Source organism: Sorex fumeus, unplaced genomic scaffold (assembly GCF_029834395.1).
Source record: "Sorex fumeus unplaced genomic scaffold, SorFum_2.1 ptg000128l, whole genome shotgun sequence".
Lineage (NCBI taxonomy): Eukaryota > Metazoa > Chordata > Mammalia > Eulipotyphla > Soricidae > Sorex > Sorex fumeus.
This window is the reverse complement of record NW_026606185.1, coordinates 48,490,277-48,506,119: the sequence shown is the minus strand read 5'-3', so window position 1 is coordinate 48,506,119 and position 15,843 is coordinate 48,490,277. Positions and strand designations below refer to the sequence as shown.

Sequence of the window (15,843 nt, the reverse complement as noted above, 5' to 3'; positions counted from 1 at the left end):
GATCCTTTCCACTACATATGCTGGAAGTGGCCTCTGAGCACTGCTGGGTGTGGGCCAATAAAAACTTAAGGGCTGCAGAAGGGGAAGTCCATGGCTCTTGCAGGAGTGGTAGGCCTGTTGCATGCACATTTCCAAACCCGAGCAATTGTGCTGACCCTTCCGGGTAAGTGGGGTGAATTTGCACGCACCATCCCACCTTCCTTGTCCCTAACTCAAAGGCATCGGTGGGCTTTAGGCTCATCCTGCTGGAATTCGCAGCCACGTGTTGCAGGGTGAAGCGTGGCTCTGCTGCCCGGGGCTGGGGTCAGAGATGACGCTGGCAGAAGGGGGCAGGCAGCTGTGGGGGGCTCTGTCTGAAGCAGCTCTCTGAACTCTCACGGCCTTTCCTCTTCCGCAGCATTGAGAAGTTCTGCGCCGATGGCATCTCCCTGCTGGGTGTGCTGGTGCATTCCCGTCATCTGAGAGCCGTGGTCCATGTCCTGGACAAGATCCTGCCGCTGTTCTACCCTTGCCAGTGTTACCTGCTGAAGAACGAGCAGTGAGTAGGGCCAAGCCCAGCGGGTGCGGGTGGCTGTCTTCCGGAGAGGGTAGGATATTTCCTTCCTGCGGGTCTTTGTGAGGTAGAAGACTTCCAGCCTTGCTCAGATGCAGGTGGGTGAACTGAGCTACTGACCCTGAGTCCATTTTCCCAGGAAAGGCACTTCCCTTCCTCACTTAGTTTGGGACTGTGCCACTTAGTAGCATTTGGAAGAGCACCTGCTGCCTGGCCAGGACCATGAAGCCGACAGTGACCACCATAGAGCCTTGCTTGGCTGTTGTCCCCGCAGCCTAGCATGTGACTTTGGAGGCCCCATGGCATGGTGTGTTGTGCAGGGTCGCATACAGGTCAGATGCACTGGACGGGGCCCTACTGCTGGCAGGTGGGTGTGAGTGAAGACTGGCGGTGCCGTGAGAACACGAGGGGAGGGGGACAGCTGGAGGCGCAGAAGCCTTGAGAGAGGAGGGAGCCCTGTGTGCCCAGGGAAGCGAGGGTGCATATGTGACAGGTGGTGGGAGGGGGGCCCAGTCTAAACATGATACCTCAAATGAGGCTGCCAGGTGACGTGAGAAGTCTCTCTAGCTCACGTGAGTGGGGCGAGGGTGGCAGCAGAGAGTTGCTTTGGGTCTTTTCTGCATTGCTCTTTCATCTGCATGTCTTTGTCTTTCGTCTGTTCATGAAGTTTCTTGCACATGGATTGAATTCCTTTCACCCCATATTAAGTTGTAAAACTCACCTCTCCGGAAATTCCCAAGTTGTGATTAGAATCCACAAATAAAGAGTGGGTCAGAGAACACTGGGGCCAGCAATAGCACAGTGGGGAGGGTGTTCCTCTTGCACACGGGTGCTGGTTTGATCCCCAGCACCCCATTCCTTCCCGGGAACCTCCAGGAGTAATTACTGAGTGCAGAGCCAGGAGTGTCCTGAGCATCGCCGGGTGTGGCCCCAACACTTCCCCCCTCCCAAAAGAAAACAAAAAAAGGGGCCATACTCGTGCTTCTCTGCCAACCCTTGGCCCTGGGCTTCTGTGGAAGGTGAAGTGTGCTGTGTCCCTGCCCGGCAGGTTCCTGGCCCATCTCCTCTTGTTCCTCCACCTGGACAGCGGCGTCCCGCAGGGTGTCACGCAGCAGGTCACCCACAAGGTGGCGCAGCAGCTGACAGGAGCCAGTCACGGGGAGAACGTGAAGCTTCTCAACAGCGTGATCCAGGTCAGGGCCCCTGAGCCCCTCACTGCGCCCACGCCCCTTCCCACAGCCCACAGGCGCGGGGCCGTTTCTCCGGGTATCAGTCATTTCTGAGCGCTTGGGAGAGGGTTCTTGTGGGGGACACCCACAGCTGGGGGCTCTGCAGTCGAGAGCGGTGTCTTGATCTGTGGGAATTTTAAAGATGAGGGGCTGGAGCCAGAGAGGGAGCACAGAGGGTTGAAAGGCCCGTATGGACCCCCCACCCCTCCAGCACCAGTGGGGTAGAGGGAGGCTGGTGATTTCTGCTGTTGCATCGTCTCCCCTCTGGCTTTGCAGGCCCACATAGCGGTCAGCACTCAGCCCAACCAGGTGGGTCCCATTGCCGTCTTGGAGTTCTGGGTTCAGGCCCTCATATGCCACCATCTTTGGTATCGGGAGCAGCCCATCCTCTTCCTCATGGACCAGCTGTGTAAAACAGCCTTTCAGCTGACGCAGGAAGACTGTGTGCAGAAGTTGCTCTACCAGCAGCATAAGGTAAGCCTGTTAGAGGACGTCTCTCACCGTTGCTTGTCAGATGGCAGCCTTCTAACTGCCTGACCACCCCCACGCTGCCCCCACACGTACTTACTTTCGAGTGGCAGTTCTGTTCATTGCCTCTTAAGAAAGCTCTGCCTTACCAATGCCCTGTGTCCACTGACATAGTCTGGAGCACAGATCCACGTCGAGGCGAAGGACCCCCACACCCCGAACCCCGGCCAGGTAGCCCTGTGGGCTCCATTGTGTCTAGCCGGGTGGGCCAATGACAGCCTTTCTTCCCTGCTAGTCAGGTGATGCCAGTGATCTTGGAGTGGCCACACACGGGGGTTTCTTGGACCCTCAAGCTGTCCCTCCTCTTTTTTTTTTGATGCAGAATGCTCTGGGCTACCACTGTGACCGCAGTCTCCTCTCCTCGCTGGTGAGCTGGATCGTGGCAGGCAACATCACGCCTTCCTTTGTGGAGGGCTTGGCCACGTCCTCCCAGGTAAGAGATGTTTCTCGGTGCCCCTCCCCCACCCCCCGTGTCACTTGGACCCTCTCACCCAGCGTGCTCGGCAGAGGGGCACTGCTGGTCTGGACCTTGTCGTTGTTCCCTGCCAAGGCTCTTCCTGTTCATGAGTTTGAGGGAGGGCCTGTTGGGGGTGGATTTCAAAGCAGCCCTAGAGCTGGGCCGCTGGGCTTCGTGCTTGGGAGTAATGGCATGGAAAGCACTGGAAGGTGTTGGGCAGGGAGTCTAGTGCCCCAGCGCCCTGTCATCATCACGGCCATCAGCTACTTCTTCCTCTCAGACTGTCAGATCCTGTCTGCTTTTATCTCCCTAATCAGTGATGACGTCTTCAGCTTCCTTGCGTACTCTCACCTCTTGCTGCTTCCTCTTTCAGGCCAGCTGGGGGTGCTGCTGTTACCCGCACATATTTTCATCCCTGCTTCTCGTCACTGCACACACTCCCATGTCTGCTGCTATTACACACACATTCTCCCGCATCCTCTGCTTTTACTTGTAAACGCTCCCATGCCCGTTACTGTTATCCACACCTGCTCCCCGTGCCTGCTGCTGGTACCTGCACGTGCTCCCGTCTATTGCTGTTACCCCACACATGCTGCTGGTGACTTCCTTGTGTGGCCTTTGCCCAGCCATCTTTCGTACCAAGTGTGCCCTCCCCTCAGTGCCTGCAGATTCCCTCTGAGGCCCAGGTTTCCACGCTCTGGATGAGAGCATACCTACCTAGTCTGATAGGATTTAGGAGGTTATGTTGTGGTTCTGGGAATACTTGAATTTTATGCCAGGAATAGGGTCCTGGCTCAGTAAGGACTTGAGTTTTGATTCTTGTCACCACACGGTCCGGGGGACCTGAGCACTGTGGGGTGTGACCTGGGGCCCCAGCACTGATGGCATAGAGTATCACCGTGCCACCAAGCCTTCCCACTGAACCCTCTGGCCTGATTGGCTGAGTCTTCCCAGGAATGAAACCTGACTCCCCTGAGCACTGTTTACACCCTCCTTGCAGTTAGTTCCTTCAAGTTATGGTAACAGCGTTCTCAGACCCCTGCTGGCCTGTCAGATCCCACTGAGGGAGTCTCCTCCTCCTGGTTGGGGGCTGCCTATGCCCCCTGCCCAGTTCTCACCACAGTCCTTCTCTGTTCTTCACTCCTTGCTCAGTGGGAAACTTGAGGGCAGACCTCTTACCTGGCTTTTTCACCAGCAGGTCCTGCCCTGTAACTTCTGTTCATGCACAAACACCCCATCGGAGGACGGTCTCCTCTCCCAGCTATCTCTTCGCCTGCATTTCTGTCCGTGGTGGGGAGGGGACGGCTGGGCTCCCGTGAGAACCCCAGGTCGTGCTCCCTGAGACAGTGCGAGGAAACTGCTCCTGTGGTCCGTCACGTGCCCGCTGCTCACCCGTTGCCTCGCCCTCCTGTCACTGTAGGTCTGGTTTGCGTGGACGGTCCTGAACATGGAGTCCATCTTTGAAGAAGACTCCCAGCTCCGAAGAGTTGTGGAAGGGGAGCTGGTCATCAGCCCTGCTTTCACCCCGGACCAGGCTCTGAAGGTGCCCATGGCTGTCCTTTGTCGGAGAGGGGCGGGTGGTTTGTGCTGCCGGCCTCCCTGTCGCGGTGGCTGCCTGTGCTGAGGACTCGGGGAAGGCAACATGAGTGGCGGCTGTATAGGGTGGGAGACTCCCACTGGGCACTTATTCCACGGCAGCGTGAGAATCTCCGGGAGAATTTGTTGCTACTCAGATTCCTAGACCCCAGCTTCCAAGGGCCTGAGTTTCCAGGTTTGGGTTGGGATAAGGACTTTGTTCTCACACACCACACTAACCCCTTGGCTCACTAGCATGTGTGGGAAAGGCAGGGAGGAGGCTCAGAAGAATGAAAGATCATTTATTTTAGGGTTCCCGACTATATGCTTTGCTTTGGGGGGCGTTCAGGGTCTGTCAAGGAATTTTTGTCATTCTTGAACGTTCTTTTATTGTATTTATTGTTTGGGGAGGCTGGAGCGATAGCACAGCGGGTAGGGCGTTCGCCTTACAAGCGGCCAACATGGCCGACCCGAGTTCGATTCCTCCGCCCCTCTCGAGAGCCCGGCAAGCTACCGAGAGTATTCGATATGCCAGACACAGTAACAACAAAGTCTCCAATGGAGACGTTACTGGGCCCGCTCGAGCAAATCGACGATCAACGGGAGGGCCTTTTTAATTGTTTGGGGAGGGCTGGATTCTTTTACAATCTGAATTTTCAGCTTGGGAGACAGTTGAAAGGGCTGGAGTGGGGGGTGTAGGGCCAGGTTTGAACCCTGACACTGCATGGTCTCTCAGGCATTGCCTGATGTGACCCCTGGGAGTCACGCTGGGAATAGGTTCTGAATACTGCTGGGTGTGGCCCCCAAACAAAGCACCCGCAATTTCAAGAGATTCTATTCATAAAGTTGGACAGTAAACTCCTCTTTTGTCCTTTTGCTTGCATCTTCTCCCTTGTTGCCTGGCATCTGCATGCAAAGGGCCCGTAAATAAATGAGAGACGAGGTGATGCCTTGGGTCCGACTTGGGGGTCTGCAGAAACATGTGTTTGCTTACCACAGCTTTATTTTACACACCATGATTTACTATATTGCCACTGGAGGGGTTCATGAAACAGTGTTCCACCACCCTCTACCAGAGTGAGCCCCGCCTCCACATCTCTTGCCTCGTAAGCTCAGTTCTCAGTCTCCGTGGCCTTTGGCTATTGGTTACTATCCTGCTCGGAAGCGTGAGCTGGCCCTTGGAGAGCTGTTTCAGGTAACTTGGTTTTCGCCGGGAGCGTGGTTGCTCAGGGCCCCCCTCTCTTGCAGAAAGCGCAGGCCCAGCTGAAGCTCCCCATCGTCCCTTCCCTTCAGCGGCTGCTGATTTACCGCTGGGCCCACCAGGCCCTCATCACGCCTTCTGACCACCCTCTCCTGCCACTCATTTGGCAGAAGTTCTTCCTCCTGTACCTTCACCGCCCGGGACCGCAGTACGGGTATGCACTCAACCTCAGTGTTGTCGTCATCCACTGCTGTGCCTCCTTCCTTCTTAAGCGCTCCTGGGCTGCCCTGTTCTCATGTGGTGGGTGGGGGAGAACTGTTTTGCAAGGATGAACTTGAGCTTATTTTGTTTTGAGGCCATATTCAGCGGTGCTCGGGGGCCACACCAGTGGGTTGATGGGGGTGACCCCAGCAGTGCTTGGGGCACCATGTGAAGCTGGGGCTTAAATCTGGGCGGCCTCCATGCAGAGCCTCTGCTCGGCTCCCCTGGAGTAGTCTCTGCAGTCCCCAGACGAGAGCTCTGTGGAGTTTAGGGGATGCTTCAGCTCCTTTACCGTTCCCCACACTCGGTGCGGTGACTGGAGTACCCCAGAACCAGGTCCAGGGTTAGCTGAGAACCTCTGGAGATCACACAGTCACTCACTGCCCCAAACCAAGGCCTGTGTTACTGCCGTGGGGCTCACATGAGGGGAGTGGTAGGGGTCCAGGCTAGGCCACGTTTGGTGCCCTGGGACTGGTTTGAAGGTGTCCAGCCTTTTCCCTCACAGTGCTGGATCTTGCTCACTCTTCCCAGCTCTGTTCTAGCCCCAAGTCCCTTCTGAGCCCCCCTCCCTCACTCGCTCTTTAACAATGCCGTCATTTCCCAGAGGGTCAGTTCTTCAGGAGCAAAGATGAGCTTGAGTACATTCTCTGCTTGGGACTGGTTGTAGCATTTTGTTCTTTTAAAACTGCTTCCAGAGACGGGGTGGGGGGTTGCTGCTCATTTATGTGTGAGGCCTGGGGGTCAATCCCCAGCACCTCTTCACCAACCCCCAACAACAACAACAAAAATAATATAAAGGAAAACTGCTTCCATCTCATTAGAGCCTTGTCGTAATGGTGGAAATAGTTTATTCAAGCAGTTGTATCCGTGGACTTGTGGACAGAGGACAGTTTTCTGTCTCTTGGAGCATCTCGTGCTGGTCCGATTGTGACCTCTGCGTGTGTTTTTCCAGGCTGCCCATTGATGGCTGCATTGGAAGAAGATTCTTCCAAAGCCCAGCTCATGTTAATTTGCTGAAAGACATGAAGAGGCGCCTGACCGAGGTGGCTGACTTCCACCACGCAGCGAGCAAGGCCCTCCGTGTTCCAGCAGAGGGCAGCGAAGGACTGCCGGCCGGTCAGCCTGCCACCCCTGGCCACCTGACGTCCCCGGCCTTGCACACGGAGCTCGTGAGGTGATGCATGGCCATGTTGCATCGCATATCTTTTGGTCTCCATGGCGTGGTGTGGGACGCCCGTGTGTGTCACACACTGCTGGGCTGGGGACGGCCGTTGGCTTCTTGTTGTATTTCTCATGCTCGTGAGAAATGAGCCAGCAGCTTGGATTACTCATCTCTGTTGAGTGCTTGGGGTTAAGGGAAATATCTTACTCCAGGGTGCTGGTGCCCCCTTTTATTTCTTAATTTATATCAGAAACAGGCCCACTGGGCAGGAGCACATGCTTTGCTTTGCATGCCAAAGGCCCAGGTTTGCTTGCTGGCACCACGTCTCCCCTGACTGCCAGGTGTGACCCCCAAGAAATCCTGGGAGTAGCCCCTTGCATCACTGGGTCTTGCCTCCAAATCAGCCCACCAGCCTGCCAGATAAAAGCAAATGACCGGCTTTTGCTGCATTTGGGGAGGGGGACAGTGAGAGGGTGGCCTTCTAAGTGGGATTCAGGGTGCCAGGGCCATTAGACTGAGAGTCCTGTGCCCAGGCCTGGTGAGATTTGCCACTTCTCAGGCTTCTTGGCACTGGGGGCTATGGGGGCCACACATGGCAGTGGTAGGGTGTGGGTTTGAACCTGGGAGCTTGTGTACATAAGCCACGTGCACCCCTGACCCCTCAGATACCTCCCCAGCCCTAGCAAGGATTCTTAAGTGGTGTTCATAGACCTTCCAGAGGGTTCTGTTAAACTTCTCAACCTTCTAAAACCAGATACTACATGGGGGCTCCCAGAGGTTCAGAGCCCTGAAATCACTGGCCCTTTCTCTCTCTCCCTCCATCATTCCCTGTTTCCCGGTAAACAGGTGTGAGGCAGATACTTGTTCTGTCAGCTCTGCCTGACACCTGGGGCTCCACGGGCCCAGGACTGAGGCTCCAGGCTGACTCCGCCAGGCCCTCAGGGCTAATCTCTCAGCCTCCAGAAGGATTGCTGTCCTTATCTCGCCAGCTTGAAGGAAAACTTACTTTTAACCAGGCTTAACTAGCGGAAAGGTTTATCTTTGGGCCTCTTTGGTCAGCCAAGAAGGCCTTTGATGTTCCCCTCTGCCTCTCTCCCCACCCTCTGCCTCCGGTAGAGCTGAGGTAGAAGCTGGAGGTGCTCAGCTCTGGCATTTTCTCTCAGAATTCTGCTCTCGTCTCCTCCTTCACAAGCTCTCTTAGAGTAAAGGCAGGAATTTTCCACCACCTTGGACATGGCCCAGCCACACTACCTCTTGACCTCCTAGGGCCCACAGGTCGCTACTTGGCGTTTCAGTGGGCTCAGCCACAGTGGGCCGAGTTCCTTGAAATGACAAAACCAAGGAGACACCATTCAACTATTATCAAAAGATCTTACTAGAAAATTGAGATTGTTTTTTTCAGATTGACCTTGTTCTGCCCCTTCAAAATGGGAACAGGGTGCAGAAGTGGGTGAGTTTTCTTTTAGTCCTTCCTTGAGGTGGGAGATCAATATTGATTGCAAGCTGGCAGGTTTTCTCCACGTCTAAATAAAATTGCTTAAACAAATTTTTTTTTCCTCAAAGAAAAATATGTTCATTAGAATGTTTCAAACTCCTCCAAGCACCAGATCCTTGGTCTGTGTTAAAAGTCATCCTCTCTAATTGTTTTGTTTTGTTCTGGGACCACACTTGGTGGTACTCAGGGGCTGCTCGCAGCTGTGTGCTTTAGGGGTGGGGGGCTTTGGGGGTGTCTCAGGAGACCATGTGGTACTTGGAATGCAAGCCTGGATCTCCTGTGCTCCAGCCTGTTGCGTGCTCTCTGTCCTGGAGGTTGTGTTTTTCTGTTGAGTGTGTAGAGTTCACAGAGTGCTTTCTTCACGCCTGTGATTTGACTAGTTCTCTCTTTCTCCCTGCTGGATCACAAGCTTCCTGGGAATGTGGTGTTGGTTGGGGACATTTTCTGTCTTATGTACTTTTTGTTTGTTTTATTCGGGGGCCACACCTAGCAGTGTACGGGGACTCTTCCTAGCTCTGTGCTCAGGAGTGACCCTTGGTGATGCTTGGGACAACCTCTGTGTTGTGGGGTCAGCAGCAGGATGCAAGGTAAACCTTACCTCCAGGGCCCTCTCCCTCCAGCCCTTTACTTTGTACTTTTGTTACTTGAATGAGGTGGTACCATTGTACCTAGAACATTAAGAAACCTCATTTACCCGCACATCTTTTTATACGTGATGCAATTTATTTTTTTTCTTTTAGGCTCTTCAATGTATATATGTTATGGCTAGAAGATGAGACTTTTCAGAAAGGAGACACCTATATCCCTTCTCTACCAAAGCATTATGATGTCCACAGGCTCGCCAAAGTGATGCAGAATCAGCAGGTGAAGTATGGACGTGTCTCTTCTTTCCTTCCCTTCCTCTCATGTGTATTTATTGAATCCTTTCATGCCTTTCTCAGGTCTTCGGTGCCTGTACTGCCCCGCAGGAGCGTACTGTGAGGCAGGAAAGTGGTGCTCCGAGCTGGTGATGCAGAATAGGTGTGAGAGTACTCGCACGCAGTAGCAACCCAGAGGGACCTGACTGAGGCAGGGCTGAGGATGGATGGTTGGTCAGGAAGCTGGGAAGGACATGGGGTGGGGGGAATGCCAGGGCGGATGCTAGGAACTCGGACGTGTGCTAAGCTCCATGAGCTAGTCAGTCATGTTCGGAATGGTGTGGGTTGGGAGATGCCCTTCCAGGAGGGCAAATGCCACCAGAGAGGTAGATAGCAGTGAATGGTCTCTAAAGACTTTTCTGGAGAAGTTCGATTTGGGCTGCGGCATAGCTCAGTATAGAGGGCATGTTTCTTAGGTCTAATCCCTGGAACTTCCCCCAAATTCTTTCTTTTTGTTTCTTTTTGTTTTTATTTTGGTTCACACCCGGTGATGCGCAGGGGTTATTCCTGTACTCCTGGCTCATGGTCTTAGGGATTACCCCTGGCTGTGCTCTGGGGACCATATGGGATGCTGGGAATGGAACCTAGGTCGACTGCGTGCAAAGCAAACGCCCTACCCGCTGTGCTATCACTCCAGCCCCCCCCCCCCCCCCCATTCTTTTTTGCATTTGTTTCCAAGGCTGTTTAGGGAACTGTTGAAAGAGCAGATATCGTGAAACAAATGGATGAACTAAAAATATGTTGAGGAATCAGCAGGATTTTTACACGATATTTAGTTAGATACATAGTACCCATTTTATTCCATCTGCATCCATGTTAGATACATGGTAAGACTGATAGAGTAATGAGGTTGCAGGATCTGCCTTTGGATCTGGCCGTAATCTGCCACTATGGTTAGAGATACTGTGTGAGAAAAGACAGGGAATGCTGGAGTCATTCCTGAAGGGCTTTGGAAAAAACTCACAGCTAATCCAAAGCAGTTTTTCTCAGCATTTATTATTTGATTTCTTCACATTTCTTCTTTTTTTAACCTATGTGCCATACTACTTCGAAAGTACTAGGCCACTCTGTCATTTGCAAGTAGACCTTTAGTGGGGCAGTGGCTCTTTCTGACCTGAAGTCCGGATTTCTGATGGTGGCACACCAAGTTCCCAGTAGGACTTTTGATGCTGCTGTAGGCCTTCACCCTGATGTGGGAGATGTGAGCGAGCTACCTTGTGCTGATGCTCCTGGGTTCTCGGTGTCACGTGTCTCTGCCTTTCCCTTCCGCTGTCAGGTCTTCTGGGGAACTTAAAGTCTGTGGCTCCTTTCTAGGATCTGTGGCTGGAGTATGTGAACATGGAGCGCATCGCCCATGAGTTTGACGAATCTGTCAGGCTGTGGACACAGGTGAAGTTCGAATCCCATTCTGCACCCTGCAGCTTGTCTGTACAGCTGGATTTCACTGACCCTCTGCTGGGTGAGTCCCGACATCAGCCCCTTTGAATGAGTGAGCAAAGAAACCAGAGCCATTGAGTTCAGCTCTGCATGATGTGTCCCTCCAGGGAAGAGTGACTCTTCCAGGGAGTCACCTTGGACCTGGCTGTCCTGCAGGGTCGGTTATACTGTGAGAGCGGTGCTGCTCTGGCCCAGGGCTGTACTCGGTGGTGCTCAGGGAACCCTGTGATGCCAAACGCAAGGTTTGTGCCTTAACCCCTCCTGTGGTATCTTTCTGACCCTAGATTTTTAAATAATGAGTTTCTGTGCTTTTCACAGAGGCTGCAGATTTGATGAGGATTTTTATCAACAATTTAACTGATGATTGTGATTGTAGGAAAAATTGCCCGCAGAACAGTGTGTACCAACTTAAGTTTTTCTTAAGCTTGGTTTATTTTGGCTTTAACATTTTTGTTAGTTTGGGTTCAGAGTGGTGATCCTAGTTCAGTAGACTATGAATTAAAAGTTTTCCATTAATAGCTAAAAGAATTTTTTTTCTTTAATGTTATGTAAGGTTTGAAAAAGAGAGTCCAAATTTTTCTTGGGAGTCATGGTCTAAAATACTTGCTTGAAACAAACTTGAACATAGCCAGGAATTTTATCCAGTGATGAATGCCCAGCTCAGTGATATTCTGTGCTGGGCTCTAGTTCCAGTGGAAAAATCCCGGGTTTAAGGGACAGTCCTCTTGTACTTGACCTGTTCAGAATGTTCAATTCCTTTGCTTATGGTCTGAACAATACAGGTTTTCTTATGCCAAGTAAAGTCATGGCTGTGAAATTTTCTTTTATTTTTCTTATCAAGAATAAAACTTGAATACTACACGTGGGATGGAATCTGCAGCTTGTGGTGGTTCCTTCAGCACTTGTTGACTTAGTGACCTGAAAGTCCCTGGAGATTTTGTGGCCTTTGTTACCTTCCTCTTGAATTTAGCTCTATCATAGGACCGGGTTTCTGTTGAATTTTACCAGACTCCTGAGCGCTCAATTCCTGCTAAAATAGCCTGTAAGAGCCACCGTACGGGTTGGGGTTATAGTACAGCAAGGAGGGTGTTTGGCGTGCATGTGGCCAACTTGGGTTTGATCCCCAGCACCCTAGATGGTCCCCTGAGCCCTAACAGGGATGATCCCTGGACATTGCCAGATGTCGTCCCAAAGAAACAAAACAAAACAAGACAGTAGCACAGAACAGTTTTGTTCATTTAGACCTCTGATGGACTATGGCAGGAGTTTTTAGCCACTAGTCTGCAAATGGGTGCTGGTCCCCTGGTGTACAGAGACAAGCACTGGCGTGAGAAATGATTTTGCAGCTCCCACATTCCCTAGGAGGGTGACAAGCCAGGGCTTTGCCTACTAGGTGTGTTCAGAGGCAGTGATGGCGATAAATCAAACCTGTGTCGCTTCATCTTCTTTTAGCCAAGGAGAGGGTTCTGAGTAATCTGCGAAAGCACGAGGCGCCCCATCCTCCCCTGGCCCTGTACCCAGCCAGGCCTCCGGTACCCGTGATCGTCCCTGCCATGCTCCTGAGTCAGAAGGACACCACCCAGCTGGTGCGCACGGACCTGAATGTGCTGCAACAGCAGGCCAGGTGAGCGGGGCCCCCCGACAGCCGGTGATTTAGTGCCAAGCACCCGCCTTCTCCCCGCGAGGCTGCTGGGACCAGACTGGCCCGATGGTTACTCAGGTTAACCAAGTCCCGACATGTCTTTGAACTTCACCTTGAACTGATGCGGGGCTTTCCGGGGCTGTAAACTTGACAGGCTCCCCGTGGGGGCATTTGGCAGTGAGCTTCTCCTGAGGAGGCTTGTGATGCTGGGAGGGAGGTGGAGAAAGGCTAGTCAATGAGATTCACCTCCTCTTGTCCCTGCTTTGTTGTTGAACTCACTCTGATCTTTCGGCCCTGACAAAAGCACTTAATCTACGTGCAGGAAAGTCAATGTGTGGTCTGGATTCTCAGCAACGGCTACTGAGGCAGTGTCTGTGAAAGCGTTTGATTCTAGCTGGTGCTCCTGGGAGGAGCTCGTGGAGTGAGTCTCTGAAGTCAGAGAGCATGAACCCAATGGGATTCAGTGTCTCATTGGTCTTTCACTCCTCAGCTGGTTTGGCCCAGGTGTTAATTTGGCCTGTGCTGGCTGCACATTAGTGTAATCACAAATGCCATCAGAGCTCTGTTAACAAATGCCAGTAGTACTGTACTGGCTCCCTTGTCCACAGGTAGCTGCCTCGTCTTTGTTATTTTTGTTACAGTTGTAAGATAGCTCTTTGTTCCACTCACCATGGGATCACATTTGATGAACCCATCCTAACTTGAGAATGCACCTAGCACAGTTAACTAAGCTGAAGACCAGTGCTTGTCCTAGCTGGACATGTTAAATGTGCTCAGTACACTTCATTCATCCTAAAGTTAAAAAAATTTTAGGCTGATCATCATTAAATAGGGAACTTCCTGTTCCAAAGAAATCACTGGGGAATGAAGTAGATTGACATGCTGCCTGTGTTCTCTTTCGATCCCGTGACTTCCTTCACAAAACCCTGTGCTCTGGATTACCTCTGGGCATCGTGGTCCCCTTCGCCCTGGCTCAGGGAAAAGGTGTCTTCTTGTAGAATTCATCACAGGTGCCTCTCTGGACATACGCACAGCCCTGTTGAAGAGTCTCACATGGGTGCCTAGCAAGAGGCTGGCACCTCTGCCTGGAAATAGGCTTCTTGTCCTCATCATTGTTGACATTGTCCACAAGCTTTTGACCAGCTTTGGTGTAGCAGACACCCCTCTGTTATCCATGGGAAGAACTTTTGGAAGCTGCAGTCCTGGCTGTAGATTCCTGACTCCTCATCATCTTAGGACCCAAGAAGTACCCACCCTAGTGGAGAATGGTCTCCTTGATGAATCAACCAGTGGCTGGAAACTGTTCTTGCCCTCAGTGTTTTGGGGGCTCTGCCCCTTCTGCCCCCCCGACCAAGAAGGTGGGCTGGGCTGGACGTGAAAGTTATCATCATGTCAGTGGAAAAGAGAGAAGTGACTGTTGCTGACAAGCAGGGCAACCCTAGTGGAAGATTATGTCATAAGGATCAGTCTACACAACGCTCTGCCCTGGCACAGACACTCAGTGGGTCTGTTTCCAGCTGAAGGGCTCGCCCACTTTCCCCTCTCCATTTCTGTTTGGCCTGACAGCACAGGGATCTGGGCCATGGTCTCTGGATACTGGGGAACCTTTTGTGTCTTGCCACGCTCTGGTGTAGGCTGGGGGGGGGGGGGGGGGTGACAGGAAGTCATCGTTACTTACGAACCAAAGACCTCTTTTGACCTCTTGGTGATATTTTTCAGAACTGCCGCTCTTTGGGAATCTCAGCAGGTTGCCCTGGATAGCGAGCTGCTGGACACGATACCCAAACAGTATGTCAACCGAGAAGAGCAGGTCACGCTACACCTGGAGTGTCGAGGCAGTGGTGGGAAGAAGTGCCAGGGAGCAGCAACTGTCACAGTCCAGGTAAGGGGACTTGCTCCTGGGACCTCAGTAGAATCTCATAGTGGCCTGTCATGGGGAAGGACTGAAAGGCATGTCCAGCACCTCCTCTGCCACTCAGTATTGGCTGTGTGGGGAGTGAATTCACACAGGCTGGTGTTCTCTGTAAGTGCTGCACAGAGATAGAAATTCAGAGGAAAGCAGAATCTTTGAGAATGTTCTTAGAAGGGTTTGCTCTGACCATTAGGAGATTTGATGGCTAGAATTCGTATTCAGTTAGAGGGAGTGAGGGAATGAGTTCACCGTGCAAGTCATTAAGAGGTCAGTGGTCAGAGAAGCCCGTATTGGGGTTTCAGAGCCCTCTTGCCTTGTTCATTAGGAAATTGAAACTTATTCCTTCCCCACCTCCTCCCAGCACTGCCGGATGTGGCTCTGGTGGCCCCTGTAAAAGAGGAAGGTGCTTCTTTCCTCAGTCTGGTTTTGGCCGTCAGCGCTAACGCTGGCAGGGCTGGAATATCTGTGGGAGGAGTCGTCACTTGGGATACCCGATGTTTGCTCTGGAGGGCAGGGACTGCTAAAGACACAGCTGGGAGGCCATGTGGGAAGCAGGTGTCCTGGGTGGGCCTTACCAGTAGGCAGGAGGAAGCCTGCGTGGAGACAACAGAGCCAATGGTTTCGCAGCCTATCACGACCCCTTCTTGAGAAAGGAGACTGCGTGTGGGTCTGTGGGAGCCTAAGGACATCAGCACGGAGCTTAGCCTGAGCCAGCGTGTCGTCAGACATCCCCTCTGCAGAGAACTGCTCTCTCGAAATGATAGCTCCTCTGATGCCCTCCCACCCCACAAGCTGGGTGTTACCAGCTTCCCTGAGGAAAGTGGGGACAGAGGCATAGATCCCGCATCCCAGCTGACACAGCCAGCGCTTGGCACCTCCAGGGGAGACTCAGCTCTGGCCAGACTGCCCCGCACCTCCTCTTTCTGCAGGGGACTTGGGCTTTCCCTGCCAGGGTCAGGCACCCCTGGTGTCTGCATGTCCCCAAAAAGAGCTTGCTTTCTGTTTCCTGTTTTGAAATAGGAGAAATGTTTCAGCTCTTCATAATTTTCTTTCTATGATAATCTTCAGTGTAACCATTCTTCATCATTGCTCTTCGGAGATTGTTTTTTCTAAATGTCTTTTCTGAAATCACCTTCAGAATGTATTTCTGATAAAATGGCATCATTTGGGACTGGGGAGACAGCTCAGGGACCCGAGTGCGTGCTTTGTGTACAAGAGGCCCAGGTTTGATCCCTGGCACCACAAGGTCCCCCAAGAACTCCAGGGAGTGTACCCCCCCCCCCCCAAGCACAGTGCTGGGAGCAGCCCCCAAACACTGCTGGGTGTGGCCCCCAAACCCTAAAATAAAAGAGGCATTTTTATATGTGAGGTTCCTAACTTTGAGAGCCAACATCTCGGACCAGGTGCTTCAATAAGCTGATTCTCTCTGTCTCTCTTTATTTCTTTTCCCCCATCCATTTAGTAAGACCAACAT

The 15,843-nt window shown here is 52.4% G+C and overlaps 1 protein-coding gene across 2 annotated transcripts in view; it reads left to right on the top strand.

Annotated features, from left to right (window-relative positions):
* The window catches only part of EPG5 (ectopic P-granules 5 autophagy tethering factor), a 96,551-nt gene that overhangs the window by 38,023 nt on the left and 42,685 nt on the right, over nt 1-15,843 (top strand). For both annotated transcript variants that reach the window (XM_056137985.1, XM_056137984.1), the window contains exons 17-27: nt 398-538; nt 1,602-1,746; nt 2,059-2,256; nt 2,633-2,743; nt 4,188-4,310; nt 5,591-5,757; nt 6,757-6,978; nt 9,202-9,325; nt 10,693-10,837; nt 12,268-12,439; nt 14,177-14,339. In XM_056137985.1, the coding sequence (XP_055993960.1) occupies nt 398-538; nt 1,602-1,746; nt 2,059-2,256; nt 2,633-2,743; nt 4,188-4,310; nt 5,591-5,757; nt 6,757-6,978; nt 9,202-9,325; nt 10,693-10,837; nt 12,268-12,439; nt 14,177-14,339 (1,711 nt within the window). The remainder of the gene's footprint in view (nt 1-397; nt 539-1,601; nt 1,747-2,058; nt 2,257-2,632; nt 2,744-4,187; nt 4,311-5,590; nt 5,758-6,756; nt 6,979-9,201; nt 9,326-10,692; nt 10,838-12,267; nt 12,440-14,176; nt 14,340-15,843) is intronic.